Source organism: Glycine max, chromosome 12 (genome assembly GCF_000004515.6).
Source record: "Glycine max cultivar Williams 82 chromosome 12, Glycine_max_v4.0, whole genome shotgun sequence".
Classification (NCBI taxonomy): Eukaryota; Viridiplantae; Streptophyta; class Magnoliopsida; order Fabales; family Fabaceae; genus Glycine; species Glycine max.
In genome coordinates this window covers 7331999-7359739 of record NC_038248.2, presented here as the reverse complement: position 1 = coordinate 7359739, position 27741 = coordinate 7331999, and the positions used below count along the sequence as shown (strand labels likewise).

The 27741-nt window shown below is 36.2% G+C and overlaps 3 protein-coding genes across 6 annotated transcripts; 2 read left to right on the top strand and 1 right to left on the bottom strand.

Moving 5' to 3' along the window:
• Positions 1-498: 498 nt before the first annotated feature.
• On the bottom strand, positions 499-1401 carry LOC100820547 (probable calcium-binding protein CML18). Its single transcript, XM_006592269.4, has one exon. The coding sequence runs from the start codon at positions 1227-1229 to the stop codon at positions 738-740; it is 492 nt and encodes a 163-aa protein (XP_006592332.1). The 5' UTR covers positions 1230-1401; the 3' UTR covers positions 499-737.
• A 2905-nt stretch (positions 1402-4306) lies between these two features.
• Positions 4307-14562, top strand: LOC100807557 (protein transport protein SEC24). The gene is made up of 14 exons (XM_003539787.5): positions 4307-4824; positions 4926-4991; positions 7824-7877; positions 7968-8140; positions 8257-8443; positions 8564-8709; positions 8783-8937; positions 9415-9496; positions 9585-9700; positions 10975-11079; positions 11354-11477; positions 11739-12016; positions 13839-14053; positions 14140-14562. The coding sequence occupies exons 1-14, from the start codon at positions 4494-4496 to the stop codon at positions 14349-14351; spliced, it is 2244 nt and encodes a 747-aa protein (XP_003539835.1). The 5' UTR covers positions 4307-4493; the 3' UTR covers positions 14352-14562.
• A 1835-nt stretch (positions 14563-16397) lies between these two features.
• Positions 16398-22195, top strand: LOC100806658 (heterogeneous nuclear ribonucleoprotein Q). Of its 4 annotated transcripts, none has more exons than XM_041007461.1 (10): positions 16459-16738; positions 16938-16953; positions 17480-17956; positions 18039-18155; positions 18324-18464; positions 18690-18863; positions 20911-21118; positions 21199-21377; positions 21774-21859; positions 22014-22195. In XM_041007461.1, the coding sequence occupies exons 3-10, from the start codon at positions 17489-17491 to the stop codon at positions 22168-22170; spliced, it is 1530 nt and encodes a 509-aa protein (XP_040863395.1). In that variant the 5' UTR covers positions 16459-16738; positions 16938-16953; positions 17480-17488; the 3' UTR covers positions 22171-22195. The 4 variants fall into 4 exon arrangements, with proteins under 4 accessions (XP_006592331.1, XP_040863395.1, XP_006592330.1 ...); XM_006592267.4 differs by having other exon boundaries at positions 17423-17956; XM_006592268.4 differs by lacking the exon at positions 16938-16953 and having other exon boundaries at positions 16398-16738.
• Positions 22196-27741: the final 5546 nt, after the last annotated feature.

Sequence of the window (27741 nt, the reverse complement as noted above, 5' to 3'; positions counted from 1 at the left end):
CTAACTCAAACTTAAACACCGGCTCAATTGATCTAAATCTAGTTTACCATCTTTGTCTACAGAAAAATGATGACTCTCAAGGGAAAGGCTTGGACCCTATTGGTACATGCAGTGTCCTGAATCAATCCAAGTTTGGCTGTCTAATCTGTGCTAGAAGAGCAAATTAGTGGACACATCTTTAGCATTAGTAGGATTTTAATAGATCTCGGTTTAAGTTACAACTGTAGTTGCATAACATTAAAGTGAAATATGAGACTTATTGCTAACTAGTAATGTTAAATTCATCAGTTGTTATTAATAGGAAAAACAAAAAGTTATATGCAGCATGCACTGACTTAAGAAGTTACAGGAAATTTACAAAATGGTTTTTAATACCGTATAAAGTAATATTTGAATCCATATTTCATATGTATGTATTATTCTCCCCATTAACATATTGTTTCCTATATTGTATAATACGCATAAACTAAAGTGAAGAAAGAAACAAAAGCACTATAATACAACAAAAAGGTAGTAATACTATTAGACTTACTAGGGTCAGGTTGGAGAAGTTGGAATAGATGTATAAGCACTTAGATTTGCTCTTTATTATCATCGTTGTACATCAAAATATAGCAAAATATAAACTCAAATTCTTGAAATAAGAATAAAAAGTTTCTCCCTTATTAAATGGATCGCTAATCTCGTAATTTCTCCCGAAAAAATTGAATTTACATTATTACCTAGAAAGAGAGTGGTTAAGGCCAGCAATTATCAAAAGCAGCGGAAGTAATAGCATGAGCGAACTCCTGATAGTTGATCATGCCATCGCCGTCGGTGTCGGCCTCTTTGATCATCCCGGTCAGCTCCTCGGCGGTGAGGGCATGGCCAAGCCTAGCCATGGAGTGAGCCAACTCCGCCGCAGTGATGAGGCCGTTCCCGTCACGATCGAACATTCGGAACAGCTGCTTCAGCTGCTCTTCCGTGTAGGGCGACTTGGCCGGCAGAAGCTCCGGCGCGACCAGAGCAACGAACTCCGAGAACTCCACCAGGCCATTGCTGTTGGTGTCCGCCCTCTGAATAAATCCCTCGAGTTGGTCTGCACTGGGCTTCAGACCAAGCGAGCGCAGAAGCGAACTCAGCTCCAACTGCGTCAGGCTCCCGTCATTGTTCCGATCGAAGGACCGAAAGATTTCGCGCAATTCTGCGATTTGCTCCTCGTCTAATTTCACCGTCTGTTTTTTGCTCATCTTTTTTCTCTTCTAATGCGTTTCTTCACATGCACTTTCAAATCTCCCTTCTACACTGTTGTGTGGTCTGAGGTATTGGATGTGGTTGAGCTTCCTTTTTGCCCAAATGTAGGATCTGTTTTGAATGTTCCAAGGGGTAGCTCTTATAAATAAAATACTACTATATACACGACACAATGAAGGAGTTTAGTTTTTTTATGGGTTTTTATTATTTTTCATGTCAAAGTCAAACCATGATGAAAATAAGTATATTATTAATGATGATTAATAGTTAATTAGAATGCGAATTGTGGTGCGGATCGGTTGACAGAGAAGTTATTATCCCCTAAATTTGTTCAATGCTATTATTTCAAGTTTTCGGACATATTTATTATTTTATGTAAATTTGTTTCATCTTTAGAAGGTTTTGATATTGATACGCGGGAATCGCGTGACCAGTTCCCACGTTATCCTTGCTGGCAGCGGTCACCGTTACAATTTGATATCACTCTTTTGACCATACTTGGTCTATTTGAGAATAGTGTAGCACCTGTCACGCTGGCCCATAAAAATAACTTTATCATTTTTATTTGACTTAAATGTATCCATTAAATTTTATTTTAGTTTTATTTTATTTTGTTCTTTTATATTTATTATGTTCAAATTTTAATTCTAAAAAGTGAAAAAAAATATAATAAATTTATTCATTAGTTAAGTTAACTAGTTAATGAAAGAGACTATGTGAACAATATACGAATATGTGACAAAAATGATTGGCAAAATTGAATAGATAAATAAAACCAAAATGTATAAGTTTTCTATTGGATTAAATTATACTTATTAATCAATATTATGTTTATTATTATGTTTGTTTTCTTATTTTTTAAGTGTTTATTGTAATATTATAGTAACAACAAAAAAAGGAAAAATAAACATTAAATTATATTTTATCCTTAAATGAAATAAAATTTGAGATCTGACAAATTAATCCAATGAAAACTTATTAATATTTTTGTTCAATGGAAGTTTACTGAAATTTTTGGTCCAATGAAAATTAACTGATATTTTGATCTATTCTATTGAACAAGTCATGTCAGTAATTATTTTTATAATATTTGGTTCCTTGGTGTCATGGTGACTTTTTTTATTAATGATAACAGCCAAAAGTTATGATATGAATGAAATTTGTCGCATTTAAATGTGATGTGAATATGTTATGGGTTTCATGTGCAATTTCCATTTTATTAATGGTCCATATGTCACCAATCTTAATACCATCCTGCATGTGTGGATCGGAAAATCTTAGCAAAACTTAGGAGAAATGGATTTCAATCAAAATGAGTTCAAACACTTGTTTGTGTAGAGGAACTTTTACAGCAACGGAAAACACTTGTTTGTAACAATGGAGATTAGTAGCCTAACAATGAAGAAGATGGTTATTCTTGTTTTGCGGGAAATGCTAAGAATGTTTTCGTACATTTTTTTTTAAATTATCGTTTTTGATTGTTTATCAAACTACAAGTCATTTTGATAAGGAAAATGAAAGTTGCATCCCGCTTTTAATTTCATCCGTTGATAGTTTTTTTAAAGCACGTGTCACTCATTGTTTTGAATGACTGAAGATGTCCATTTATTCTATCAAATGGAGAGGAGTTGGATTCCATTCATATAGCTTAGTTGCCCAAGAAAATTTTTGTTTGCAAAGGTGATAAGCTACACTAGGTAGGGAGAGTTCATCATTTGGGTAGCTTATTTGCATTAATTTTGTTACTATTCTTTACCATGCATTTCAACAGTAGTTGTTGTTTGTTTGTTTAAATTTTGGGGTTTTGTGATTATTTTTTTGGCACCTCTTTCTTCTTTTTGCAGGGGAGGGTATTTTAGAAGCTAGTTTAATTTTTAAACGGAAGATAAAACTCTTAAAGGATTTAGAACGTTTGAATTGGTTTTTTTAAAGGTCTTGTACTTTTTTTCCAAAGCCACAACTACAGGCTTTCTGGAAAAAAACTAGGTTTTGTAAATGATAGTGTGACTAGGAATCTCTTTCTTCTATGAATTGAGTTTCTCGTATAAGTTAAAGTTAACTTCTATATACTTTATTTTATAGAACTTTTTTATTTAACTTCTTCAAAATCTTAGTTGTATATGTTAATTTTATCTTATAAAAAACTCAATACATTTTACTTTCATATTTTATACTTTTATACGAGTTTATGGAGAAATATTTCAAACTAATTATATATTTAAGAATCACGACCTTAATAAATTTTCTGAAATATGGAAAATATCCTCCTTTTCTAGTTTTCTAGTCTACCACAAAACTTCTCTCTCCTTCCTCTTCATTTCTTCTTGTTGCATTTGAAGCCACACGAGGTCATTGTGGACTGTCATTACTAGGCCATCTTTGCACTCAACACATCATTAGCTTGGTGAAATTTTTTGAAATTTGGTTTGTTGTGATAAAATCTGTTCATCAAAACTTACATTACAATTTTACTTGCTAGATTGTTCGATTGACAAAAGAGTATAATAAGGTTAATTCGTTAAGTTCTTATGTGAACATGCACAACACAACAAGAACGAAATGGAAACCAAATCGGAAAAGGGGACCAAAGTTGAATGAAAGGGATCACGTACTTGGTCCAACCTTATTTTTATTTTTCTTTTCCACGTGTAATATGTTTTTAAAAACTAATAGCTTTTACAAATTTTGTAAAAATTAGATTACTAAAAAAAATACCAGCCATTGAATTTTGCATATAATAATCTTACCTAAGTGATTAAATTTGCATGCAAACATTGAAGATGACAAATTTAACCCAACTTGATAGATTAGCTCGAAAATTTCACAATTAAAATCAAACTAAACTCTTGAAAGAAAAGTTTGAGCGTCAATTTCTGTATCTCAAATACGATTGCTTTCAATAAATGATACTCTTGTAATAAAAAAATAAAAAATAAATAAACTCTTGAAATTTAGGTCCACTCTAGAGAAATTGAACTTATATTACTCTATTTGATTAACTATTTCAAATTTATTTTTCAATATTTTACATACTAAAAATATTTTCTTTTAATTAGAGTCAACTTGACTTGGTGGTGTAACATAAGATGAAATTAGACCAACAAATTTTCAACCCTAATCAATCCAACCCAACCAAAATTCACCCTCTTGCAATCGAGTGAGTCAAGTGAGGGAACGAGTCTAACTCAGTCTCCACGCACTGATCTCACAGCACAGCGAGCGAGCACAACGCTTGGGCTGAGGAAGAAGGAAGAAGAAGCATGGCGGTGCGGTCCACAGTGTCGCGTTTCCCGATGGACACGGACGCGCGCGAGGGCTCCGGCCTGCTCTGGGGTGTCACCGTCACGCCGTTCGCCGCCACCGACGAGAACACCCGCGCTCCGTCGTACGGCTCCGGCGGCGACCTCTTGCCCCGGTGCGAGAACTGCTGGGCCTACTTCAACACCTACTGCGAGCTCGAGCAGTGGTCCTGGTCCTGCTCCCTCTGCGGCAACCTCAATGGACTCTCCTCCGACGCCATCGACCGCTACTCTCGCCCTCAGTCCTGCGCCGAGATGATGTCCTCCTTCGTAGATCTCGAATTGCCTTCGCGTAATTATCCTCATTATTAATGGATTGGATTGGGTTGGAATTGAATTGCCCTTGTGCATGGTTTTCAGATTTGACTGTTTTTTGAATTGCAATTGTTGCAGAGGAATCCGCAGAGGTAGCGGCAATGCAGGCGTGTCCGGTTTATGTTGCTGCTGTTGACTTGTCCTGTAAGATTCCTTGCATTTTGCGTCACAAGGCAGCTAGTTGATATGCTAATTGCAGTAATTGGAACTGGATTTTAGCAAATGGATGGGTTCAGTGAGGTTAATTGGTTAGGAATTTCGTGGTTTTGCTTTTGTTTAGTTGGTTCGTTGATTAGGACTTGGTTCACTAGGTGTGTGTTTGGGAAAAAAAGTTACATCCAACGTTCTCTTCAATCCAACATTGGAGCTCCTTCTCTGTTTAGTGCCTAGAAAAGTGCAAATGGATGTTTTGAAGCTTTGAAACGGCAATCCAAACACGACTAGGAAATTTTAATGATTTTTTTTATGGCATTTCATTTATAATTCTGCAGGATATGTTGCTTAGTGATTTGAACTTTATATGTCTGGTTTCTCATTATTCAATACACATGACATCTTGTGTCTGGATATGAATTATTAAGACGAGAAGAAAAAAAAAACGACAATGATTGTTAGATTATGTGGCCATGCCTTTTCAGTTGTACAAGCCATGATTGCTGCAAGTTAGACTAATGTAGGATTTGAAACTTTTATGGAGACTGTGTTTGTTGGACTAACTTCTGTTGAATGAGGAGGCTGTGATTGCAAAAGTGGCCTTGATTTTGATCCTTTCCCCCTATCAAATCTTTCTATCCCTTTCTGCCTATTTCTTTTTTTTTAATCTGTATTATAAAATAGGGTTTCTGTAATTGTGTGTTTGTATCACATAAATGAGCCTTTATCTATAGTGAAACTTATTAAAATAAAAGGGAACATAATATTCCTTATTTACAAAGCATATCTTTAATACTCCCCCTCAAGCTGGAGCATATATGTCATATGATCCAAGCTTGTTACAAATGTTGTCAACACGAGAGCCCTTGAGGGATTTAATGAACATGTCTGCAAGTTGGTCACTAGAGCTGACAAAGTCAGTGATGATTTCTCCTAAAAGCACCTTCTCTCACAAAGTGACAATCAATATCCATGTGTTTAGTCCGTTCATGGAAAGATCGGATTTGACGCAATGTGAATAGCAACTTGATTGTCACATATCAGTTTAGTATCTTGAGTGTCTCCAAATTTTAGCTGTTGGAGAAGTTGTCTAAGCCATGTAATCTCACATGTAGCTACTGCCATAGCACGGTACTCAACTTCAACACTAGATATAGCAACTGTTTTCTGCTTCTTGCTCCTATAGGAGATCAAGTTTCCTCCATTGAGAACATAATATCCAAAAGTGGACCTCCTATCTGATGGTGATCTTGCCCAGTCAGCATTAGAATAGCAGACAATTTTGGCATATTTAGGATTGGGATTACGAGTGGACCGAATACCTTTGCATAATGCGATGGATTACAAGTGGACCGAATACCTTTGCTTCAGCATGACCCCAATTATTGTAGTAGTGATAGTGAATACCAAGTCCTCCATGATGAGAGGAATGAGATACAAGGGCAGAGGAATTCCCGGTAGACGTGGAAGAAGGTCCAAAGGTATGTGGAATGGAGAGACGCAATAACTACTCCTGAACTAAGTCATATGTAGGAACTGTGGGACTCAATAAAATCTGATTGCGGACTGCTTCAAGGTCCGGTGTGAGTCCGACAAGAGCAACTACCATGAAGAACTGTCCGTGTTGTTTGTAAAATGTCTCTGCATCAGTAGTAAAGGGCATAAGAGTGGAATATTCCGCAATTAAACGATCCATATTACCAAGGTATGTTTGCATGTCCATGTTCTCCAACTTAATGTTCATTAGGCTGGTGAGTACATTGTAGAAGTGATGGACATCGTTGGAATAAACTTTCTTAGCCTTGGTCCACACATCATAACAAGTTGTAAAAGCCTGGTACTGTGCTTTGAGGTTAGGGGCAAGAGAGAACCACAAGACACTGCATAAAGAGGCGTCAATTTGCTTTCAATGAGCTTGGTTGTCGATTGGAACATCCGTCACTTTTGTTATCAAGTGATCGGCACAGCCTTGGCCTTGGAACCACAACTAAATAGTGGTGGCCCAAGTGCTATAGTTGGCTTTCCCGGTGAGTTTTTTGCTCAGGATCAATGGAACAGTGGTATAAGTCACAATGGAACTCAAGGCGGATGCGGTAGCCATGGGAAAAGTGGCAAGCACCAGTCAAAAACAACCAAGCGTGGCCAAACAGTGCTCAAACAAGGTCACCAGAAGAGGACACGCTGGAAAAGGCACATCATGCGATAAGAAGGTGCTGGCATGTGAGCTTCATGTGCCAGAGAGGGGCGGCACGTGTGACGGCTGACAGGGACTCGATTGGCGGCGTTGGGTTTGCCGGAGAGGGGTGTTCCTATTCGGAGGGTCACACCGGCGTGATGGCAGCGCGGTGGCAGTGCAAGGTGGCTTGCAACGTGCATGCCACTGTTCATGCGAAAAGGAGTGCTAGCAGTGGAAGGGAAAAAGGGAAAGAAAAAGGAAAAAGAAAAGAACCCTAAAAAAAATCTGATACCATATAAAATAGGGTTTCTATAAATGTGTGTTTGTATCACACAAATGATCCTTTATTTATAGTGAAACTTGTTACAATAAAAGGAAACATAATATTCCATAATGCTGATTATAATCCCTAATAAATCAGCTGCAGATATTCCTTATTTGCAAAGCATATCTTTGATATGTATAGAAGGATGCAATGATCAAGGTGAAGATAATTGTGCCTAGTTTACTACATTTGTTATTCAATTCTTGCATTGTGTTTTCCTTCACTTGTCTTCTTTAAACCTTGATTACTTTCCTAAATATGCGGATGTATCTTTATAATTGTCATTTTGTGATTTAGAAAAATGTTTTTGGTTATACTGCAGCTTCAGAGGAGTTTCTAGAACTTATTAAAAGTGCATTGCTGGCAGCTCTGGAAGGTATTATGTTGATCACAGTATATATTGCTTTCCTGCATAAGGTTCATCTCTTGAGCATTGCTCTTATCATTTTTTTGGGTTCTATTGCAGCTCTTGCTCCTGGTTCACTTTTTGGGCTTGCTACATTCAGCCACAAACTAGGATTGTATGATGTTCAAGGTCCAATACCTGTTGTGAAAAATGTTTTTATCCCTCCTGATGCAGAGGGAACCTTGCCCATTGAGCTTGAAGATGTCATGCCTTTGTTACAGTTTCTGGCTCCTGTATGTTAATTGTATGCAATGCCTTTGTTACAGTTTCTGGCACCTGTATGTTGAAGGGAAAAGATAACCTTATATGGAAAACTGTATCAGATCTAATTTCCATATTTTTTTTGAAGGTGGAAACTTGTAAGGACCGTATTGCATCTGCACTTGAAACACTTAGACCAACAACTTCATGGGAGAGAACCACGGCAGCAGGTCAAGGGCTGGATGGTGTTCTGATAGGTGGGCGTGGTTTTGGGATGGCAATGGAAGCTCTCTGCAATTACCTTGGATCTGAATATGGGAACACTTTTGCTTTAGGTTTGAACAAACAAATACAAAACTTACAGTTTATGACTTTTGTTAGTGTGTTTCTTTAATGTTCAATCTTCGATACTTAAAGAAGCTTCAAGCAGATATTATTTCTATTGAGAACTGCAGCTAGAGTCTTTGCCTTCTTGTCTGGTCCCCCTGATTATGGAGCTGGACAATTGGACACAAGACGATATGGTGAACAATATGCAAGCAAAGGAGAGGATGCTGATCGTGCTTTACTCCCGGAGCAGACACCCTTTTATAAAGATCTGGTATTCAACTTATGTTATTGTTACTCCCATCTCCCATTTCCTAGAAGTGGAAGAATTGACATGTGTATTACAGGCTGCTGTTGCTGTTCAAGCAGGTGTATGTGTTGACATATTCGCCGTAACAAATGAGTACACTGATTTGGCATCCCTAAAATTTCTGAGTATTGAAAGTGGGGGTTCCTTATTTTTATACACAAGTACCGAGGATTCAACATTGCCTCAGGACATGTAAGTCTCGTGTTTACTTAATATCCCTAGGTTTGCTTTACTGGTAAAATCATTTCAATTGTTTGATATTAGATCAGTTACAGATAGTTGTTTGGTATTGGCTGATTGGCTGTGTGACTGTGCCTTCAATACAATCTGAACTTGAGGTGGTATTATTATAGACCAGTTTTCTCCTTAATCACATTAGATTTAAATTAAACAAATATATCTTTATGTTAAACATATCAAAATGAATGTTTCTTATTTTGTTCAGCTATTTATTACTTAAAATAATCAAGTGCAATTGAATTGACCACATATTGTTTTATTATTCTGTTACTTTAAGTGATAATCATGAACTCTAATTGGGTAACTAAACTCAACTGTAGTTGAAATCACAAGTGTTACCAATAGCACCTTACCTATCAATGATATTTGTGTACACACTTTCACATATATCACTTTGGGTGACTATGTTGTGATCTGTCCTCTTTTCAGGTATCGGATGCTGAGTCGACCGTATGCTTTTGGTTGTGTCCTGCGGTTAAGAACCTCGACTGAATTTAAACCTGGCAATTCTGTAAGTGTGTTGTATGGGATGGCTTTGTAATTCACAATTTTGCGTCTACTTATTATAGTCTATAGAATAACTTGCTATTTTATTGCAGTATGGTCACTTCTTTCCAGATCCACAGTATGAAAATGTTCAACACATCATATGTTGTGATTCTTATGCTACATATGCTTACGACTTTGTGTTTGAGAACAACGTTGGATTTTCAAGGTATAAAATGCTACTGGTTACAATCATGTCTTACAAGCTTTAATGCTCATACATTCTTTAATATGTTTAAATCCGGTAAATTAAGAAGTTGTAAGTGTCATGTTAAGCCTTGTCCTTGTGTTATTTAGACTTGTTATTATGAGGCAATTCACGTAGTAAACTCCAAGTTCATTAGTTTTTCCATCAATTACTGAGTGTTTTATGTGTCTGTATTTTTCATTCCGTTCACGTCTTTCTCCATCTTAGCTTCGGCTTTGCATTTTATTGACTCGTTTCAAACATTTTCTTGGCTGCCTTGTTCTTCTTCTGCTAGTCTTTTGTTGTTTTTGTTATTTATGTCATCTGCTTCATTGGTTTGTTCTACCACTGACATCTCCTGCATAACATAACACCCGTGTTTCTTGTTGAGTTCCAATCTCTTTCATTGTGCATTTTTCCAGTGTGTTTTAAATAGTCTCCTGCCACTGTGGCTGATCTCCCACTGCCATATCATCATTGTGGCAGGTTCAGACCTTTTGCCACTGGTGACTTTTTCCAGTTTTTTTTTGTCACTTTTTGGTTCATTTTCATTCTCTTCTTCCTCTTCTCAAATTTTCCATTTGGCTTAAATCATGCTATGCAAGTATACAGACATCAGTCTGCCCCCACAACTTTTTGGTTCTTATCTTATTATGATCTGTTTCTCTAATTAATTATAATTATGATTAGTATAAATAAGGGTTAGTACTTTAGGTTTTATGAACACACATTGTAATACGTCTCAGTTAATATCAATTCAGCATTTCATTCTCTTTTATCTCTGTTCCTCCCTCTATACCTAAAACTCCATAATTCCAACAATCTCAGAGATCAGAGTGACAAAACTGTTAATATGATGATTTACTTTGGATTTCTTATGAACAAGGAAATCCTTGAGTTTGCTCAGCATGCAATAGCCAGGAGAAGGGGTGGTAAAGATTAAACTTCCAGATATTTTGCCCAGAACTATGGTGAATTTCCTCATATATTAAAATAAACTTCCTCTATTTGCAAAAAGAATGCTTGCTCTTTAACTGTGGGGTTTAGATAATATAAATAAAATACTCATGTTAGCATGTGAATTGAATGCAAAACAAAAAAATTTAAACTAAGAGTAGCTGAACAAATTTTTATCTTAAAAAACGTAACTTCTATAATTTGATATAATTTCTATCACAAGATAGCTGTGCTTGTCTGATACATTTCCTGTACTGGTAATCTGATTAAGGTTTACTGTTAACTTTTTCTTTTGACAGAACTAAATCAGATGTTCCTACAATTCAGATTGCATTTCAGTACTCAGTTGTAGTTCCTCCTCAGGAACTTTCTATTTCTAATTCAGGAGGGGTTTCTACAAATAGGTATGGTAATCAGCAGAGAACAAACATTAGATTTCTTGTATTTACACTTGTTTTTGCATTCTAAATTTTGGTATGGGTTTTTATTCTGTAACAACTGCTTTTTGGAACATCAATTGTATTTCATTGTTGGTTTTTGTTTTGCTATAATTCTGAGTCCTTAGTTTTCCTGATAATTATGCTTAGATTTATTATTTTCTTCCGCCATCCAAAAATTACTTAATTTAGGGAGTAAAGGATTTTGGGGCTCAGTTTGTTGTGCTGACTATTGATACAGAACCAAGCATTCCCTTCAGCGCCGGCTAAGGATCCGAACATTGCAATTTGGTGTTGCTCAGAACATTCATGAACTTTATGATAGCTGTGATCCCGAAGTTGTTCTATCTTTGCTTGTTCACAAGGTGAATTTATAAAATCAACCTTCTATGCCATTTGGATTGATGCTTGTTTTTGGTCCCACTCTTCAATCTTAATCCTGAATGTGGTATGCTTGCTTTACTTGTATTTTTGTTTTAGTTTTTTAAATCTGATTACTTTTGTCACGGATATAAATTACCAAACAATATTTTTCTCTTGTCATTTTCTTTTTGTTTTATAATTTATGAGTTCTCTTTTGTCATTCTTCCAACTTAATTTTTTGATTAATTTACTCTATTCTGCAGGTTATATTAGCCTCTTTGGAGGAAGGAGTTAGGGAGGGTAGAATTTTGCTTCAAGAATGGCTAGTGATCCTCACAGCTCAGTACAACGATGCATATAAGCTTATTCAGTATAATAATGGAAGTTCCGTAAGATCTCAGATTGATGTTGCATTCTCTCAATGTCCTCAATTGCAGCCCCTACCACGCCTAATTTTTGCTCTACTTCGAAATCCTCTTCTCCGCTTTCATGAAGAGGGTGTTCATCCTGACTATCGCATCTATCTTCAATGCCTTTTCAGGTAATTGTTGCTCTCAGGTTTATTTGCACAATGGAGTTTGCAAAATCATGCCTTAAGTGTCTGGTGGAAGGAATTAAACAGACTAACATAAAGATGAATGAACTTTGAGTCCAAGATATTCGCATAAAAAATGGGTAATATATTTTAGAGTTTTGCTAACATTGCCCACACTAGTATAGCATAATAAAGAAAAATAGTATGACAAATCTTTTACTCGATATAATTTGTTAGTTTGGTTACAATTTGTTAAAGAAAGCACATTTGACTTTGAAAGTATATGATAGGAAGAAGCAACAATGATTACAGCACCATCACCATCTAGCCATGGGTCATAACAGAATTTGTTATAGCAATTCTGTTATGCAGTTAGTAGTGCAATTCTGTTAGAAGAATATTATTGTTATATGATTTCCACTAACAGACAACCATGAGTCATGTATAAATAAGCACTAAAGGAAATAGAATGGGCAGAGAAGAATTATCAAGTATCAGTTTAGTATAGCTTAGCATAGAGTAGCTTAGTCTTTTGTTCCTAACAATTGGTCCGACCTACCGCTCTTCAATGGCGGACGCCGAACTTTCCGCCGCCTGCGTGGACCGCCTCGAGGCCGCCATGGCCAAACTCGCCGCAGCCCAAGCTTCCATGGATTCCAAACTTGATGTCATTCTCCTGAAATTGAATACCATGGTACCTAGACAATCCTCTCCATCTTCTTCCTCTGCGAAGTCACCACCCCCAGCCGAAACCATGCCACCTCTGCTTCCCAAGGTAACCAGCCAACTTTTCCCATCTTCTTCCTTTGCAAAGCCACCACCACCAGCAGAAACCATGCCGCCTTCCCCTTCCCATGGCAGCTTCCCACCTCCCCGTTAACGCCAAGCACCACGCACCCTCCTCCAACCCCCTCCGGGCTGCCAGTCACCGGTTCCGCGTGGAGCCCCCTAGCCGCTGCATCCTTCCCTCCGACCTCCGCTTCTCCCTTTCCGTTGTGTTTGCCGCCATGGTCAGGGACACAAATCTCCACCACCCCTTCCTCCCCACCGTCTATGACATTCTCGTCACTGCCAAATGGTTCTGCCTCTGCAACGATCTTCATTTACTCATTCCTTCACCCACTTTCATTTGGGATCCAGGTTCTGTTTTCTACACCCAACACCTTGAGGACAAGGTGTTTTTTATGGGCTAGGGAATGATAGGATGAAGCAACAATGATTACAGCACCATCACCATCTAGCCATAGGTCATAACAAAATCTGTTATAGCAATTTTGTTATGCAGTTAGTAGTACAATTTTGTTAGAAGAATATTATTGTTATATGATTTCCACTAACAGACAACCATAAGTCATGTATAAATAAGCACTAAAGGAAATAGAATGGGCAGAGAAGAATTATCAAGTATCAGTTTAGTGTAGCTTAGCATAGAGTAGCTTAGTTTTTGTTCCTAACAGTATAACAAAATCATATTCATCATGGATTTAGAAGCAAGCCAACCTGTATTTGACATAGAAATAAAAGTTATCTTTGGTTATTTTCCCTGTTTGTGATGTATCAAGCCCTATACATATATAGCTGTAAAATTTGTTTCCCTTGTCTAGGTTAAGAACTTACTATGAGCAAAAATAGAATACTTTTTCACAAGAATTGACTGTGCAAAACTGAGTACCTTAAATGAAAGATAAGGGTATGGGAATAGGGATGTTTGTTGGGTAATTAATTAATCAATAAATAAGCTTCAGCAACCTGGTTTGTAGTTTTGTACTAGCTTTGAATTTATGTATTCAAGAATTGATTGTGCAGTTCATTTTCATTTGTTTTTCAGCATGTTGGAACCCAGTTCCCTTCATCGTGCTGTGTATCCCGTGTTGACATCATATGCTACTCCAGATAAACAAGCATATCCTCGTCATTCATTGAGTCGTGCAGCACTGATTACCAGTGGCAGTCCGATATTTTTCCTTGATGCATTCACAATTCTGATTGTGTTTTATTCTTCGACTGCAGACCCGACACTTCCTTTTCCTCCACCCCATGATTGTAAGCCTTCTTTTATTTACCTTCTGTCCTCAATGCATTAAATACAACGTTTTTCAGCCTAAACTTTATGCAAAATACCTTGTCAGGTTTGTTAAGGACTACAATCAACAAATTGAAGCAAGAGAGATGCATCACTCCCAAGCTCATTTTTATTCGAGGAGGGCATGATGATGCCTCAATTTTTGAGAACTTTCTGATCGAAGAGCAGGATGTTGATGGAAGTGGTCTTACCAGTGTGATGGGTTTTGTTTCTTTCCTTGAAGATATTACACAGAAAGTTTTGGAATTCATGAAATAGGGATCCCTTTTGGGTACAATTTCTACTTACAGATACAGGAATTATATACATTATAGGTGCTTCCATTTTGTAAGGATGGGTTCTAGTTCGTTCAGAACCAACCATGGAGTCAAGCTTTTGGTTGGTTGCCTTTGTTGTACCTGTTTTATGTCATTTATACCCTTTTTTTTGAAGTGCTAGTTAATGTACATTATAATACTATCTTTATTTACACTGGCTGATCTTCTAGATTTACGTTAATGGAGAAATGGATTATATTAATGACCTACCGTGTTGGAATTTGGATGATAAAGTAATGTGTTGAGAATTCGATCCTCTACAAAGTTGCCTTTTTAGTCGTTCTTTGAGGATAGATGACAGCCAATTGTCTTTCGCTTTAAACTTATATGCCATTGATGATTTTTTTTTCCACATAGGCCATCATCATAGATTGTATCTTGGCCTAAAAGCGTAGGCATTTGCGACTACGAATTATGCGTGTCTAGCATGCGATAAATATATATCTATAATAACTGTAACATGTAAGTTTAAAATATAGTATTTTATTTTTAATTTTCATTCATTTTATGTTAAGAAATGTTATTTATACAATAAATTTTATGACAACCAAAAAAAGAAGAAAATAAGAATTATAATTAATAATACTTCTTTCGTCCCATAATTATGGTTGTATAAGAAGAAAAAATAAGTCTTGAAATAATTATCATTATTATTAAATTTTTTTATTTATATTTTTTATAATATTAATAATAAATAAAAAAATTAAAAATAAATTAGTATTTTTTAATAAATAAAAAAATAATATAATAAAATTATTATTTATTTATTTATTACTTTTTTTTTATCTTGAAAGATAATTATAATAGGACAATGAAGTATAAATATAATCATGATATAATAAATATAGATATTTTTTTATTATTACAAGGGGGAGAGTGTGTCTCTATAAATTTTAAATAAAAATAAAAGAAAAGGAAAAAAAGATTTAGAAGTTAAAAAATAAAAAATAAGGTTAATAAAAAAATTAATAACATGAAAGTACTAAGTAATTATTAGAAGAGAATAGTTGGAGTTTAAAAACAGAAAAAATGATATCATTATCTAAAATTTATGAAAACCAAAAGGGCATATTCTTTTTATTAATAAGATTGATATAAATTACTGTTAAATAATACTATATCCTGTCTTTATTATAAGATATAGGTTTTTTTTATCTTAATCATCCAGTTCATCGGAGTAAAAGAATCCTAACTTGAATAAAGTCGAGTAGTAAGTAAAGTTTGACAAAAAATTTTTTTGTCAAGGATTGAACTTGAGTACTTTAACTTTATATTTAACACATTAATCACTTGTATTCAATTACTTGATTGTTATAAAACATAATTTAAAAGGAAATAATGGTTCTTGTTATAAGGCATTTTAGAATTCTAATGAAACATTTTCTCCTTTTTCCATTAGTTGTTCTTATTAAATATTCTATGTATTTGTGATTTTTATTGATAGTGATGCATGGAGGACATACTATCACTGGTTTAAAATATAAGAAAAAATACATTTTGAATGCTATTATATATAAAATATCCTTTATTTAATTGATATGTTAATTTTAATGATTCTTTTTTTTATTCCTAATATCAAGTTTTAATTAAGGGTGAGTTGTGATTTTTTTTTTAACTTTGATTGAAATTCGTGCAATTAAATGTGGTTAATTAACTTACTTAATTAGCGTGAATTCATTTTTTTTCTTATATTTAAAACTAGAGAAAGTATCATATAAGAGAAAAGTATTTAATCATCTCACTCTCCTATAATTTTTTTTCCTCATAAAATATGTCCTCTCGTGATACATAATACAATTAAACTTTAATATTTTCACAATATCCATAATAAATTAATGATTATTAATAAGAATATAATTGACACTATATTAATAATATTTTTTAAAAAAATCAATAAAATCAACAATCAATTATTTTTATTTGTGTAATTGATATTCAAAGTGCCTTTCAATAAATAAGTACCAGGGGAGTACTACATGTATTTAATTTTGTTGACCTATAAAAATCTAAAATCCCCATTTCCATTTACTATAATACCCTCCTACAGTCGTACTCAGACATGTCTCTCCGTCTCTTGAAGCCATTGGACGGAAAATCAGAAACGGCTTGTCGCATACCGTAATTTTGACAAACAAGAAAAATCCAAAACTCCGATTAACGGCGCCACCACATTTACCGTTTTGCCAGTATCAGTGTGAGACACCACTCTAGGGTTCGTTAAATCGTATCCAATTTAAAAGATCTCCTTCGAATTTTGCACTATTTTCATTTTCGCACCAGAAATTTTCGATCCATTTCGACATCGTTGTTGTGCTCTTTCACCCTAAGGTACGCTCCTTTCTCTCTCCCCTTGAAATTTTGCACGAAGACAAGTTAGGAATTTTATTAATGTGTAAATATTATTGTTATTTTTTTATTTGGGATTTCTGTGAAATTTGATGTGTTGTGGTTAAGGTTGCATTAGTGATTTAGCTGGTAGCAGTGTGTATGTACCCTATCTTAGTACGTATCTGTAAATTTGTGGCAGGAAGGTGCACAGATTGGTACGTTTTGTTTGGAAACTGCTATTATTTTTCTGAGATTGGACACTTCATGATTCTCCTTTTTGTTCTGCCTTCTCGTTCCTTTGATGCCTAATTGTTTGTTCATCACCTTGCATCATTTGAGTAGAAAATTTTTCATATTTACATTTTTTGTTGTTCCTGTAAAATCTTGATTTCCTTTGCCCCAAGTTTGGCTTTGTGTAATATAAGAGCTTGTGCTCGCCAACATGCCGTTTGATTTCGGGTTCCTTTCGCCGCCTTTGTTAATCTCTTTTGTTATTGATTTTTTGACTTGCCTCTCTGTCAATGCTGTTAATTATGTTATCATCGTCCCTTTAATAAAAGTCTATCGCATTGCGGTCGTATAAGCCTCTCATTGCACGGCTTCCACTGAGATTCATTCGCTGCAACCCCTTGTTTGGCCTTTCTTTTTGTTTCCTCCTTTCGATATGTGTATACTTCTTCCCAGGAATTCTTCTGGCCTCTGTGCCTTCTTCACAGTTGCCTCACGAGCTTGTTTCGTTAGTTTCATAAGATGCCTTGGGGAAAAGCAATTTCTTCATCAGCTGCTAAGTCATCCAAGCCTGAGGAGCCAGTTGAATCTGATGAGAAGGTTGATTTTGAGGAGGCAAATGATCCAGAGGAAGCAATGGAAGAGGAAATTGAATATGAAGAAGTAGAAGAAGAAGAGGAAGTGGAAGAGATAGAAGAGGAAGTGGAAGAGGTGGAAGAAGAGGAGGAGGTAGAGGTGGAAGAAGAGGAGGAGGAGGAGGAGGAGGAGGAGGAGGAGGAAGAAGTGGAGGTTGAAGAGGTGGAAGAAGATGATGCCATGCAAAATCATAGCAGTGATGAAGCAAAGGTGGAAGATGAGGATGAGAAGAGAAAACATGCTGAACTCCTTTCTCTTCCTCCTCATGGGTCTGAAGTATACATTGGTGGCATTCCTCATGCCTCAGATGAGGATTTGAAATCTTTATGTGAGCGTATTGGTGAAGTTGCAGAGGTAAGTCTGTGCCATTGTTATTTTATTGTGCTTATGCTTATATTACAATGTCATCCATTAACTTGAATTTTGAGGAAAACAGGTTCGAATAATGAAGGGAAAGGATTCTTCTGAGAACAAGGGCTTTGGTTTTGTGACTTTTACAAGTGTGGAATTGGCTTCTAAAGCCATTGAGGAGCTAAATAATACAGAATTCATGGTAATATGATAATCTCAGTCAATATGCACTTGTAACTGGTTCTTCTCTTAAGTTGGTGGCTTTATCATTGCTACTATAGTATTACAAACATTGCAGATGCATTATGCGAAAATTCTTAGTATAATTTGGTATATGTAATTCCTGACTGTTAATTATCAATTCTTCAAGGGTAAAAAAATAAAATGTTCGAAATCTCAAGCCAAGCACCGTCTTTTTATTGGCAATGTTCCTAGAAGCTGGGGTGTTGAAGATCTGAAGAAGATTGTAACTGAGATTGGACCTGGAGTTACTGGTGTGGAACTAGTCAAGGTATGTATTTTTCTGTTGTGCTGTGCTTTCAGTTCCCACTTTTAATCAAAAGTGTCAAGGGAATTTTTTGTTATAGTCATGCCTAAATCATCATAAAAGTCATGTATTACAATCATTCTTATATTGTTTTTCCATTATCCCCAACTGCATGTACACAAGAGTCAGCAGTGTGGTTTTCTTATTTAAATGCTCTTATATTTATGTTTGTTCAATAATTTGTTTCAGGATATGAAGAACACCAACAATAACCGTGGCTTTGCTTTTATTGACTATTATAATCATGCATGTGCTGAGTATTCAAGGCAAAAGATGATGAGCCCAACATTTAAGCTAGGTGAGAATGCTCCAACAGTGAGCTGGGCTGATCCTAAAAATGCCGAGTCCTCTGCTGCATCTCAGGTTTTGACTCATATGTCTTCCTTCTTTTTAGCTCAGTTGATAATTGATGGTTATGGTTAATGGTGATAAGAAACTTTTTAGGTGGCTTATCCAATACACATGTTGGCCTTTTGTGTACTAGTACATTAGGGGTAAATGGTGAAGGATAAACAAAGAAAACTAAAAGAAATCTTCCTGAAAAGAAATCTTCTCCATCCACAATTGCTATTGTCTTGTCTGATCTCCCTCTTCCCCCACCCTCACCGGCAACACTGACCAGACAACACCCAACTGAACCATCAGCCACTATATTAGGACTAAGTCTCACTACACCGACAAATCCAACCACCACAAAAAATCAATCAAAGAAAAAGTCAGGATTCTGAGGCAGTGTTCATCGCCGGTGACTCTGAAGCTGGTTTGGGGCTTGTTGAAGCAGGAACCCTCTAATTCCAATGGTGGCTCAGTACAATGACTGAAGACCAGGATAATGGAGAACTGAAGATTGCAGCTCCAGCAGAGGGGAACACACTCACTAATGTTGGTTGGATTGTAACTGCAGTTGGGGGGAGGGGGGCATGCTGGAGATTGCAGCCACAGGTAGCTGGAAAAACTAGGATTCTGGTGGCCTGTGCAAGGATTTGGCAGAGGGAGGGAAAAATTAGTTTGCAACAGTTAGTGTTGTTAGTTAGAGGGGCTAAATTAGATATAAAAAGGTGAAGGAAGGGAGGAAGGATTCATCCAAATTGGAAGAATAGTAAGAACGAAAAAATCCTTTGTAAAAGGGGAAACCCTTGGAGGAGAATTTGTTATATTCCTATTCACTCAATAAAAGTGTTCATTTTATTTGTTAGATTATTCTTATATTAACTGCCGTGTTGGCATTATGGGTAGAAGTTAAGGAGCAATAATGTATTATTAGAACATGTGATAGAAAATAACTTATCCTGCGTCGGCAATTCTGTATTTCTATTGGAAGTAGAAGCTACCTTGATAGCAGTTATTTATGCTAATGTATGTTCAAACAGTGTGCTTAGCTTATAGCAGCTCTATCTAATATATATTACAACTTATAAGTACATTGAGTGCAATAGCTAATTAACAGTTATTAAGTATTAAATACATTACTACAGTCATTGTTATAACTTATAAGTAGGCATGATAATTCTTTCCGCAACTCGGGGATCCCCGCGAGGATGGGGATGAAAAATCCCCCGCAGCTGATTCAGGGACGAGGACAGAGACTATGCTCCCCACCCCGCAGGGTCCCCGTATCTCTGCGTATACAGAATTTTACTTATATACCCTCATAACTTATAATATGTATAACATAAATATAAGGGTTAATATAGTATTTTACCAGTAAAAAAATACAAAATAAAATTATCATATATATATAAGTAATATCTCACAAGTCACAAAGACACAAACATTATCCAAACCCTAAAACGCCGCATCAAACATTCAGACTTCGTTCCTTGACTTCTTTATTCACCTTTGTTCCTTCTTCACTGCTTCACCTTCGTTCCTTCTTCACTTCTTCACTTCTTCACCGTTCATTTCATCGTTTCACACTGTCTTCACCCTCTTCACTTCTTCACCGTTCGTTTTAGCCGTGAACTGGTGGAAGCCTTCGTTGCACCTTTTTCTTCTTCGAGTCGCACTGTACATTTCTGGGTTTCACAACTTCGAATTGTTCTTTCTCTGTTGTATTTTCTTCCTCTGTTTTATTTATTTATTTATTTCTGTTGTATTTTGTTTTATAATTTTTGACATTTTTTAATGTAAAACAAGGTCCCCGCGGGGAGCCGGGGAACGGGGGCGGGGTAAAAAATACCCCCACCACGGGAGCGGGGATGGGGAGCAGGGTAAGGTTTGGGAATGGGGAGCGGGGGAGTACTCCCCCGCCCCGCTATAAGTGATTAATATTCTATCATACGCTATTTGCTACTGAATCTAGACCACTATGCTGTTGAATATGGATTATATTTAAACGGATCCTATCCTAGATGCATTTCTATGTAAACAAAGCATTGAATGTACTGAATTGTTGTGCATGCGTGAACAGGTGAAGGCGGTTTATGTGAAGAACCTGCCAAAGAATGTAACTCAAGAGCAGTTGAAGAAGCTTTTTGAACGCCATGGAAAGATCACAAAGGTGGTTCTTCCACCAGCAAAGTCTGGTCAGGAAAAGAACAGAATTGGCTTTGTACATTTTGCAGAGAGGTCAAATGCTATGAAAGCACTTAAAAACACTGAAAGATATGAATTAGAAGGTAACATATTATTGTCCAGCCTTTTTTATCATCTTATGTGAATGTTGGTCAACATATTTAAGGTTTCTTCTATGTTTCAGGTCAACTTTTAGAATGCTCTCTGGCAAAGCCACAGGCTGATCAAAAGTCTGGAGGATCAAACACACAGAAGCCAGGACCAGGATTGCTTCCTAGCTATCCACCACATGTTGGCTATGGTTTGGTTGGGGGTGCCTATGGTGCACTTGGTGCAGGATATGCTGCTCCAGGTCTTGCACAGGTGACATTTTTGCATTTCTGTTTCCATTAGATATCTTTAGATTGTTTCCAGACCCAAAAATATTCTTTTATGGTCTTCATTTTGTGTCTTGCACAGGTGACATGTTTGCATTTCTGTTTCCATTAGATATCTTCAGATCGTTTCCAGACCCAAAAATATTCTTTTATGGTCTTCATTTTGTGTTTAACTGAAATCATTATTTTGATGCTAAATAATGGGATTATAGAGCTACTGACTTTTATAGAATCATGCATATATTAGACTAATCAGTATATGCTACAGGAAGTGTATTTAGATACAAGGTGATCTCTGCAATATATATGTGCTATTGATTCATTATCACACTTACTATCTATTAATATGAGATTCTGATGGCTGGAGTTGTATCTTTTGCAGCCCTTGTTATATGGAGGAGGTCAAACTCCCGCTGGAATGGCCATGATGCCTATGCTTTTGGCTGATGGACGGATTGGATATGTCTTGTAAGTAAAACTGTTGTTCTAAATGTATAGCTTGCTATCATGACATATGGTAGATTGGAAGGTGTTGCCATGATGTTTTCTATAAAATTCCAATGGCCTTATGAAACACCTAGCTGCCTGAATCCAAAGCCTGAGAATTTATTTTGTTCTGCAGGCAACAACCAGGAATGCAGCCACAAGCCCCACCCTCACATCATAGAGGTGGCAGGGGCGGTGGTGGCAGTGGGAGTGGCAACAGGAATGCCGGAAGTTCAAGTAAGGGAAGGCACAACAATGATGGCGGCCATGGGCGCAGATACCGGCCATATTAGCTGGTCTTGGTATAGATAGTAGCACCCCCCCTTCTCTCAAATGTATTTAGGGCTTTTCAAGCTCATTTAATTCATCAAAATGTGCTACATATTTTTTTCATCAAAAAACTGTTGTACAATCAGTCTTGATTACATACATGATGTCAGGGCGTTTGTAAGTTGAATTCTTCCTATGTTGATAATTAATCAGTTTTATACTTGAGGACCCTTTTTCCAATGGGAAAAAATAGCTATGCATTCCTTTCATTTGGGTGTATCGTAACGTAGAGACAGTAAAGGGAACTCACCCAATGGTATCTATTGGTATTTAAAATAATGGACATATATCGCTGTTACCAGCCCACTCATTTGATTTTCCATGGATTTTAATTTTATGGACCCATAAGATTAAAAATACAAAACTATAACAATTTAAAATTATGCACAAAGCTTAGTGATTAGTGTCAATTTCAAGAATTTTTGTTTTAACTGACCAATCTATGGCGATTACAGTTAGTGTAATCTTTGGGTGGGCTACAAGTAATAAAATAAGTATTAGTCCCTACCTAGACTTGAATTGATCATTTTGTCCCCCCAATTCAAAAATCCTCACGCCTCATCCATCTTTAGCCTTACCACGTCCTCAGCTTCCTCTCACCCCCCAAACCTTCTCCTTCTTCCTTCTCACGTTTTCCTCCTCCTCCCCAACCCAACCAGCGAACCCAACCCTTCGCTTCCCTTCTCTCATTCTTTGTGAATCCAATCCTTCCCTTCTCCACTTCTTTGCGCCTTGCAACACAAAGGTAAATTTTTTTTTTGGGTTATGGTTGGCAATTGAATCATGATTCCGATGTAAAAATCTATAATGGAATCGTGATTCCATTATTTTTTTTGTTTAAAAAAAAGAATAATAGAATTACAATTTTGTTATTTTTTTTTAGATTTTGAAGTCCATAAGGGAATCGTATTTTGTTGAGTGTTTTGTCAAAACACACAACATAATCATGTTAGAACAAAATGTTGTGGTTCTTAAAGTTTTTTAATTTTATTATTTTTATCAGGGTTTGGGGTTTTTATTTTATTTATTATTTTTATTAAGAGTTTATTTTTTTTCTTTTTGTTATTATTTTTAATAATTATTGTCTTTCTTTCTTTTTTGTTATTTCTTTTATCAATAGTTTGATTGTTTTTTCTTTAATTTCAAATGGCTCGAACCAAATAGACTTCATATGTGGCTGGACGCAACCCCTCTCATGAGGGCCTGAGCCCCTCATATGAAAGGGATGATGTTGGAGAGAGGCATCAGAGGCTAACTGTGTTAGCATGCAGCCAACGACAACCGCCGACAGAGCCAGAGCCATAGGCAAAGGCAGAGGCATGTCTAGCTGACAAGATCATTGGACCTCCATTTGGAGGAGGTCTGATTGATTTATCATTGATTCGATCTTACAGAGACCACTCTGTTGGTCATGTATGGATCCAACAGGTGCGACTAGAGATGAAACTGGTCAACCTCAGTGCCTAGGTCTTACCACTCCCCATTGAGCCAACAGTGAGGGCTTATGTGGTACGATTGAGGTTATCAGCCCTAGTTACGACACGGTACCCTGGCGTAAACAAGGGTTTCATGAGTGCCCTTGTGGAGAGGTGGCACTAAGAGACATCATCCTTACACCTGTCTATCGGAGAGATGACCATCACTCTGGATGATGTGTCTTGTCTCCTACATCTGTCTATGGTAGGCAAGCCTATTAATTATGTCCCATTCATCTTTAGTAGAGAGGCCATGAAGCTTCTGCTAATGACTCGCCTTGGCATTTCTACAGAGGAGGAGGCTAGAGCAATGACTACCACATGTTCTAGGGTTAGGTTGACGTGGCTGACAGCTGTATCACCGGTACGTCGAGTCAGGATCATGCGTGTTGACTACCGCAACTTATCTTTTGCACTTGATCAAAAATACAATATTTTTTGACAAGTCCTCGACTCACGTCCATGTTGCCTACCTCCTATACCTCAACAACCTGAATGAATGCCATGAGTACGCTTGAGGAGTCACTACAATGGCATACCTATATGACCATCTCTCCTATGCGAGCTAGTACACCAACAAGTAGGTTGGAGGTTATATGACATTAGTCATGATAAGCAAATAATTGTTTAATTGTGATTACTTGTATTATTTTCTTTATTACTATAATTAATTTTTTTACAATATTTTTTATAGTCATGGGCGTTTGCGCATCTGCCCAATGTTGGCTATTTCGAGCCTAAGATCGATGATCTGAATGACTTGATTGCCAACAAATGGAAGCCAACACAAGGTATTAGGCATACCCTTCTAATCAAGGAGAAGTTGGATGACCTCTAGATGGATGTTGTCGTTTAGTGTCCTTATGAGCGCCACATGGGTGTCATGCCTTTTTCCCCAGTAGGTCTTTTCTCTTACTTCATCAAATGCGAGATAGATGTGTGGTCTTATCTTTCAGAGAGGGTGCGGAGGTAGTTTGGTCATGTTCAGAGCATCTCATGCCTTCCATCGCAACATCTCACGTATCAGGCTTATGATACGACATGGTTGAAGTGGCAACATGTCATTCCTTTAGGTGATGTTGTACCACCTAGGGGTCCTTGAGTTTGCACCCGTGACTATCTACCATGGTTTTATAAGTTTTCTCACCCGTATGTCATTTTGCTAGAGAAAAGAGAGTTATCATGTCCTCCCATACATTTACTGCCCATCCAAGTACAACTAATGCCTAGACAACATTGATAGAGTATATACCAAGTCAAGAGTACTTTTGCCAGATAAATTAAATTGAATTTTGTTAATTTTTTCCCTAAATTGGCACTTAAAAAATGTTACTAATTGAAATTGTGCTTGTAGGATAGATTTTGGATGGTGTCAAGCGCTATGCAAAGCTTATTGGACCTTAGAGTTGTGTCAAAGAGCATGAGCCATCATCAGACCATACAACAAATTTTGCAATTGTTGCAAGAGGGCTTCAAAGTTGGGTGCAACTTAGAGAGGCAAAGGAAGAGGACGGCCAAGGCCAAGGACAAGGATGGTGGCAAGGGCAACAAGGGTGGCCGAGGCGGATTATGATTTCATTATTATTATTTGTACATGTAGTATGCACAACTTTTTGTTGCTTTGCCATTTTTTTTAGTTAATGATGTGTTTGATTTGTTTATTTTTTGTGTTTGTCAATTGTTTAAACAACATGCGCCTAGTAGTAACAACTATTCAATTGATTCATAAAACAAACATATGGATGAACAACAACTAAAGAAATACTAATAATACTAACTTTTTTTTGAAAATAAAATAAACAAACGTTACAGGACAAAGATTTCATTTGGAGATTGGCTAAAAATTACATTCATTTCAATCGAAAATTTGTTACAAAATTCCAAAAGAAATGAAAAATATTTTTCCCATATCATTGTCGTGTTTAAGCTCCATACACTCGTATTCAACATAACCATCACCAACGTAAATTGGTTGACGATAAGATAAATTAAAATTTGCAACCTTTGATGACATCAATAATTGTTTTCCATAAGGCATCAAGCGACATGTGATCACTTATTGTGATGACTTGAGAACCAAAAGGATATTCAAACAATATCCCTTCGGATGATGGAATCATGTCACCATCGCAACAAAAAAATATACATTTTCTATGTTTTAAGTAATATGATGAATATCAAGCAAAGATGTTGAATTGCATCAAACTCCTACTATTATTTATATTAGATAATCTATTATTCTCTCATTAGTCATATCATACCAACAATTGAGATCGCACCGACAATGTAAATAATTTAGATTACATTTATATTCAATACAATTGGTATGCGCATTAGGAAAAACAATCGTTTAGCAAATATGTTGGACCTTGTGGCCTTAATAATCTTAAAAGGGATAGGCTTAGAATGCAGAAGAAGTAACAACAATTAATTTAACAATGTTCTTTAAACATGCAAGACACAATTGATTGCAACAAAATAAATAAGATAAGGGGAGAGAGAATGCAAACACAGTTTTATACTGGTTCGGCCACACCCTTGTGCCTACATCCAATACTCAAGCAACTCACTTGAGTTTTTCACTATCTTTGTAAAATCCATTACAAAGTCTGAACCACACAGGGACAACCCATCCCTTGTGTTCAGATGCTTTACAACAAGAGACTCACAGTCTCTTAACCAATCTCATTGAATAAAAAGAATGGAAGAAGAATTCTCTCTTCAATAGAAGAATATTACAATGAAGATCATGTAAGAATCCTTATAGATTTTGCAAGTGTTTGGTCAAGAATTTCTTTTTGGAATCTCTCTCATTGTCTTTTGAGAGGATAAGACATTTTTGCCAAGCAAAACTCTCTTAATCTTTTGAGAGGAGAAAACATTTTGATCAATCAAAACTCTCTCTTTAATTTGTTCCCAAGTCACCTATTTATAGGCCTTTGATGGTCATTCACAAATCCAATGAAAACATGTGACTGTTGGCAGATTTTCTGAAAACTCTCCACTGGTAATCGATTACAATGTTTGTGTAATCAATTACACAGTTATATTTCTTGAACAGTTGTGACTCTTCATTTAAAATTTTAATTCCCAACGTTCAGAGTCTTTGGTAATCGATTACCATATGATGTGTAATTGATTACACACTTTCAAACCATTGGTAATCGATTACATGTATTGGTAATCGATTACATGTGCCTTGAATGACTTGAAACCTTTCATTGTGAGGCAAGGCTTGATCTTGAAGAAATCTTGAATCAAGGCTTTATTTGTTGAAACAATCTTGTATTAATCTTGAAGCAAAATGAGCCTTGTTTGATTCTTCTTTTGACATCATCAAAATCATGTATACATACATTCACAAAATACGTCTTAGAAAAAGTGATTTTCAATCAATATGTCTAAAAAAAGGTAGTCTCAATAAATAAATAGACAATAAATGCACTGTTGTAGTATTCAATAAAAAAATACATTTAAAAAACACATCGTATTTTTTCTTTTTAAAAAAAACACCACAACAAAATTCCGTTATAGATAATTTTTTATCACTACGAAATCATGATTCCATCGAGAATAATTTTTTACAATAACGATTCCATTGTGTTAAGGGGATGCCAAAAAATACAACAACAAAATCATGATTCCGTTATATTTGGGGTAAGAAAAAATATACAATCATATCATGTTTCCGTTGTATTCTCATACAATAAAATTGTGATTCCATTGTAAAAATGGAGGCAAAAACTAATGTATTACAAACTCATGATTCCTTTGTGTATTTTGTTCAACGAAATCATAATTCCATGGAAAGAATATTTTTGGAATAAAAAAAGTGTCAACCCTTTCGATAAGGACTAAGGGCAAGTTTAAGAACAATAAAAAAAATGCTCCTTACATTAGGGGGTAAGGGATGTGTTTTACTGATAAACAATCAGAAAGCTATTTGTGGCAGTAGTAACAAGCAGCATCCAATTAACAAGGAGTCATGCACATTATCAACATAACACTATAACGCCCTGGCTCAGTCATAACAAATACAATTGCCTTCATCCCTTTGAA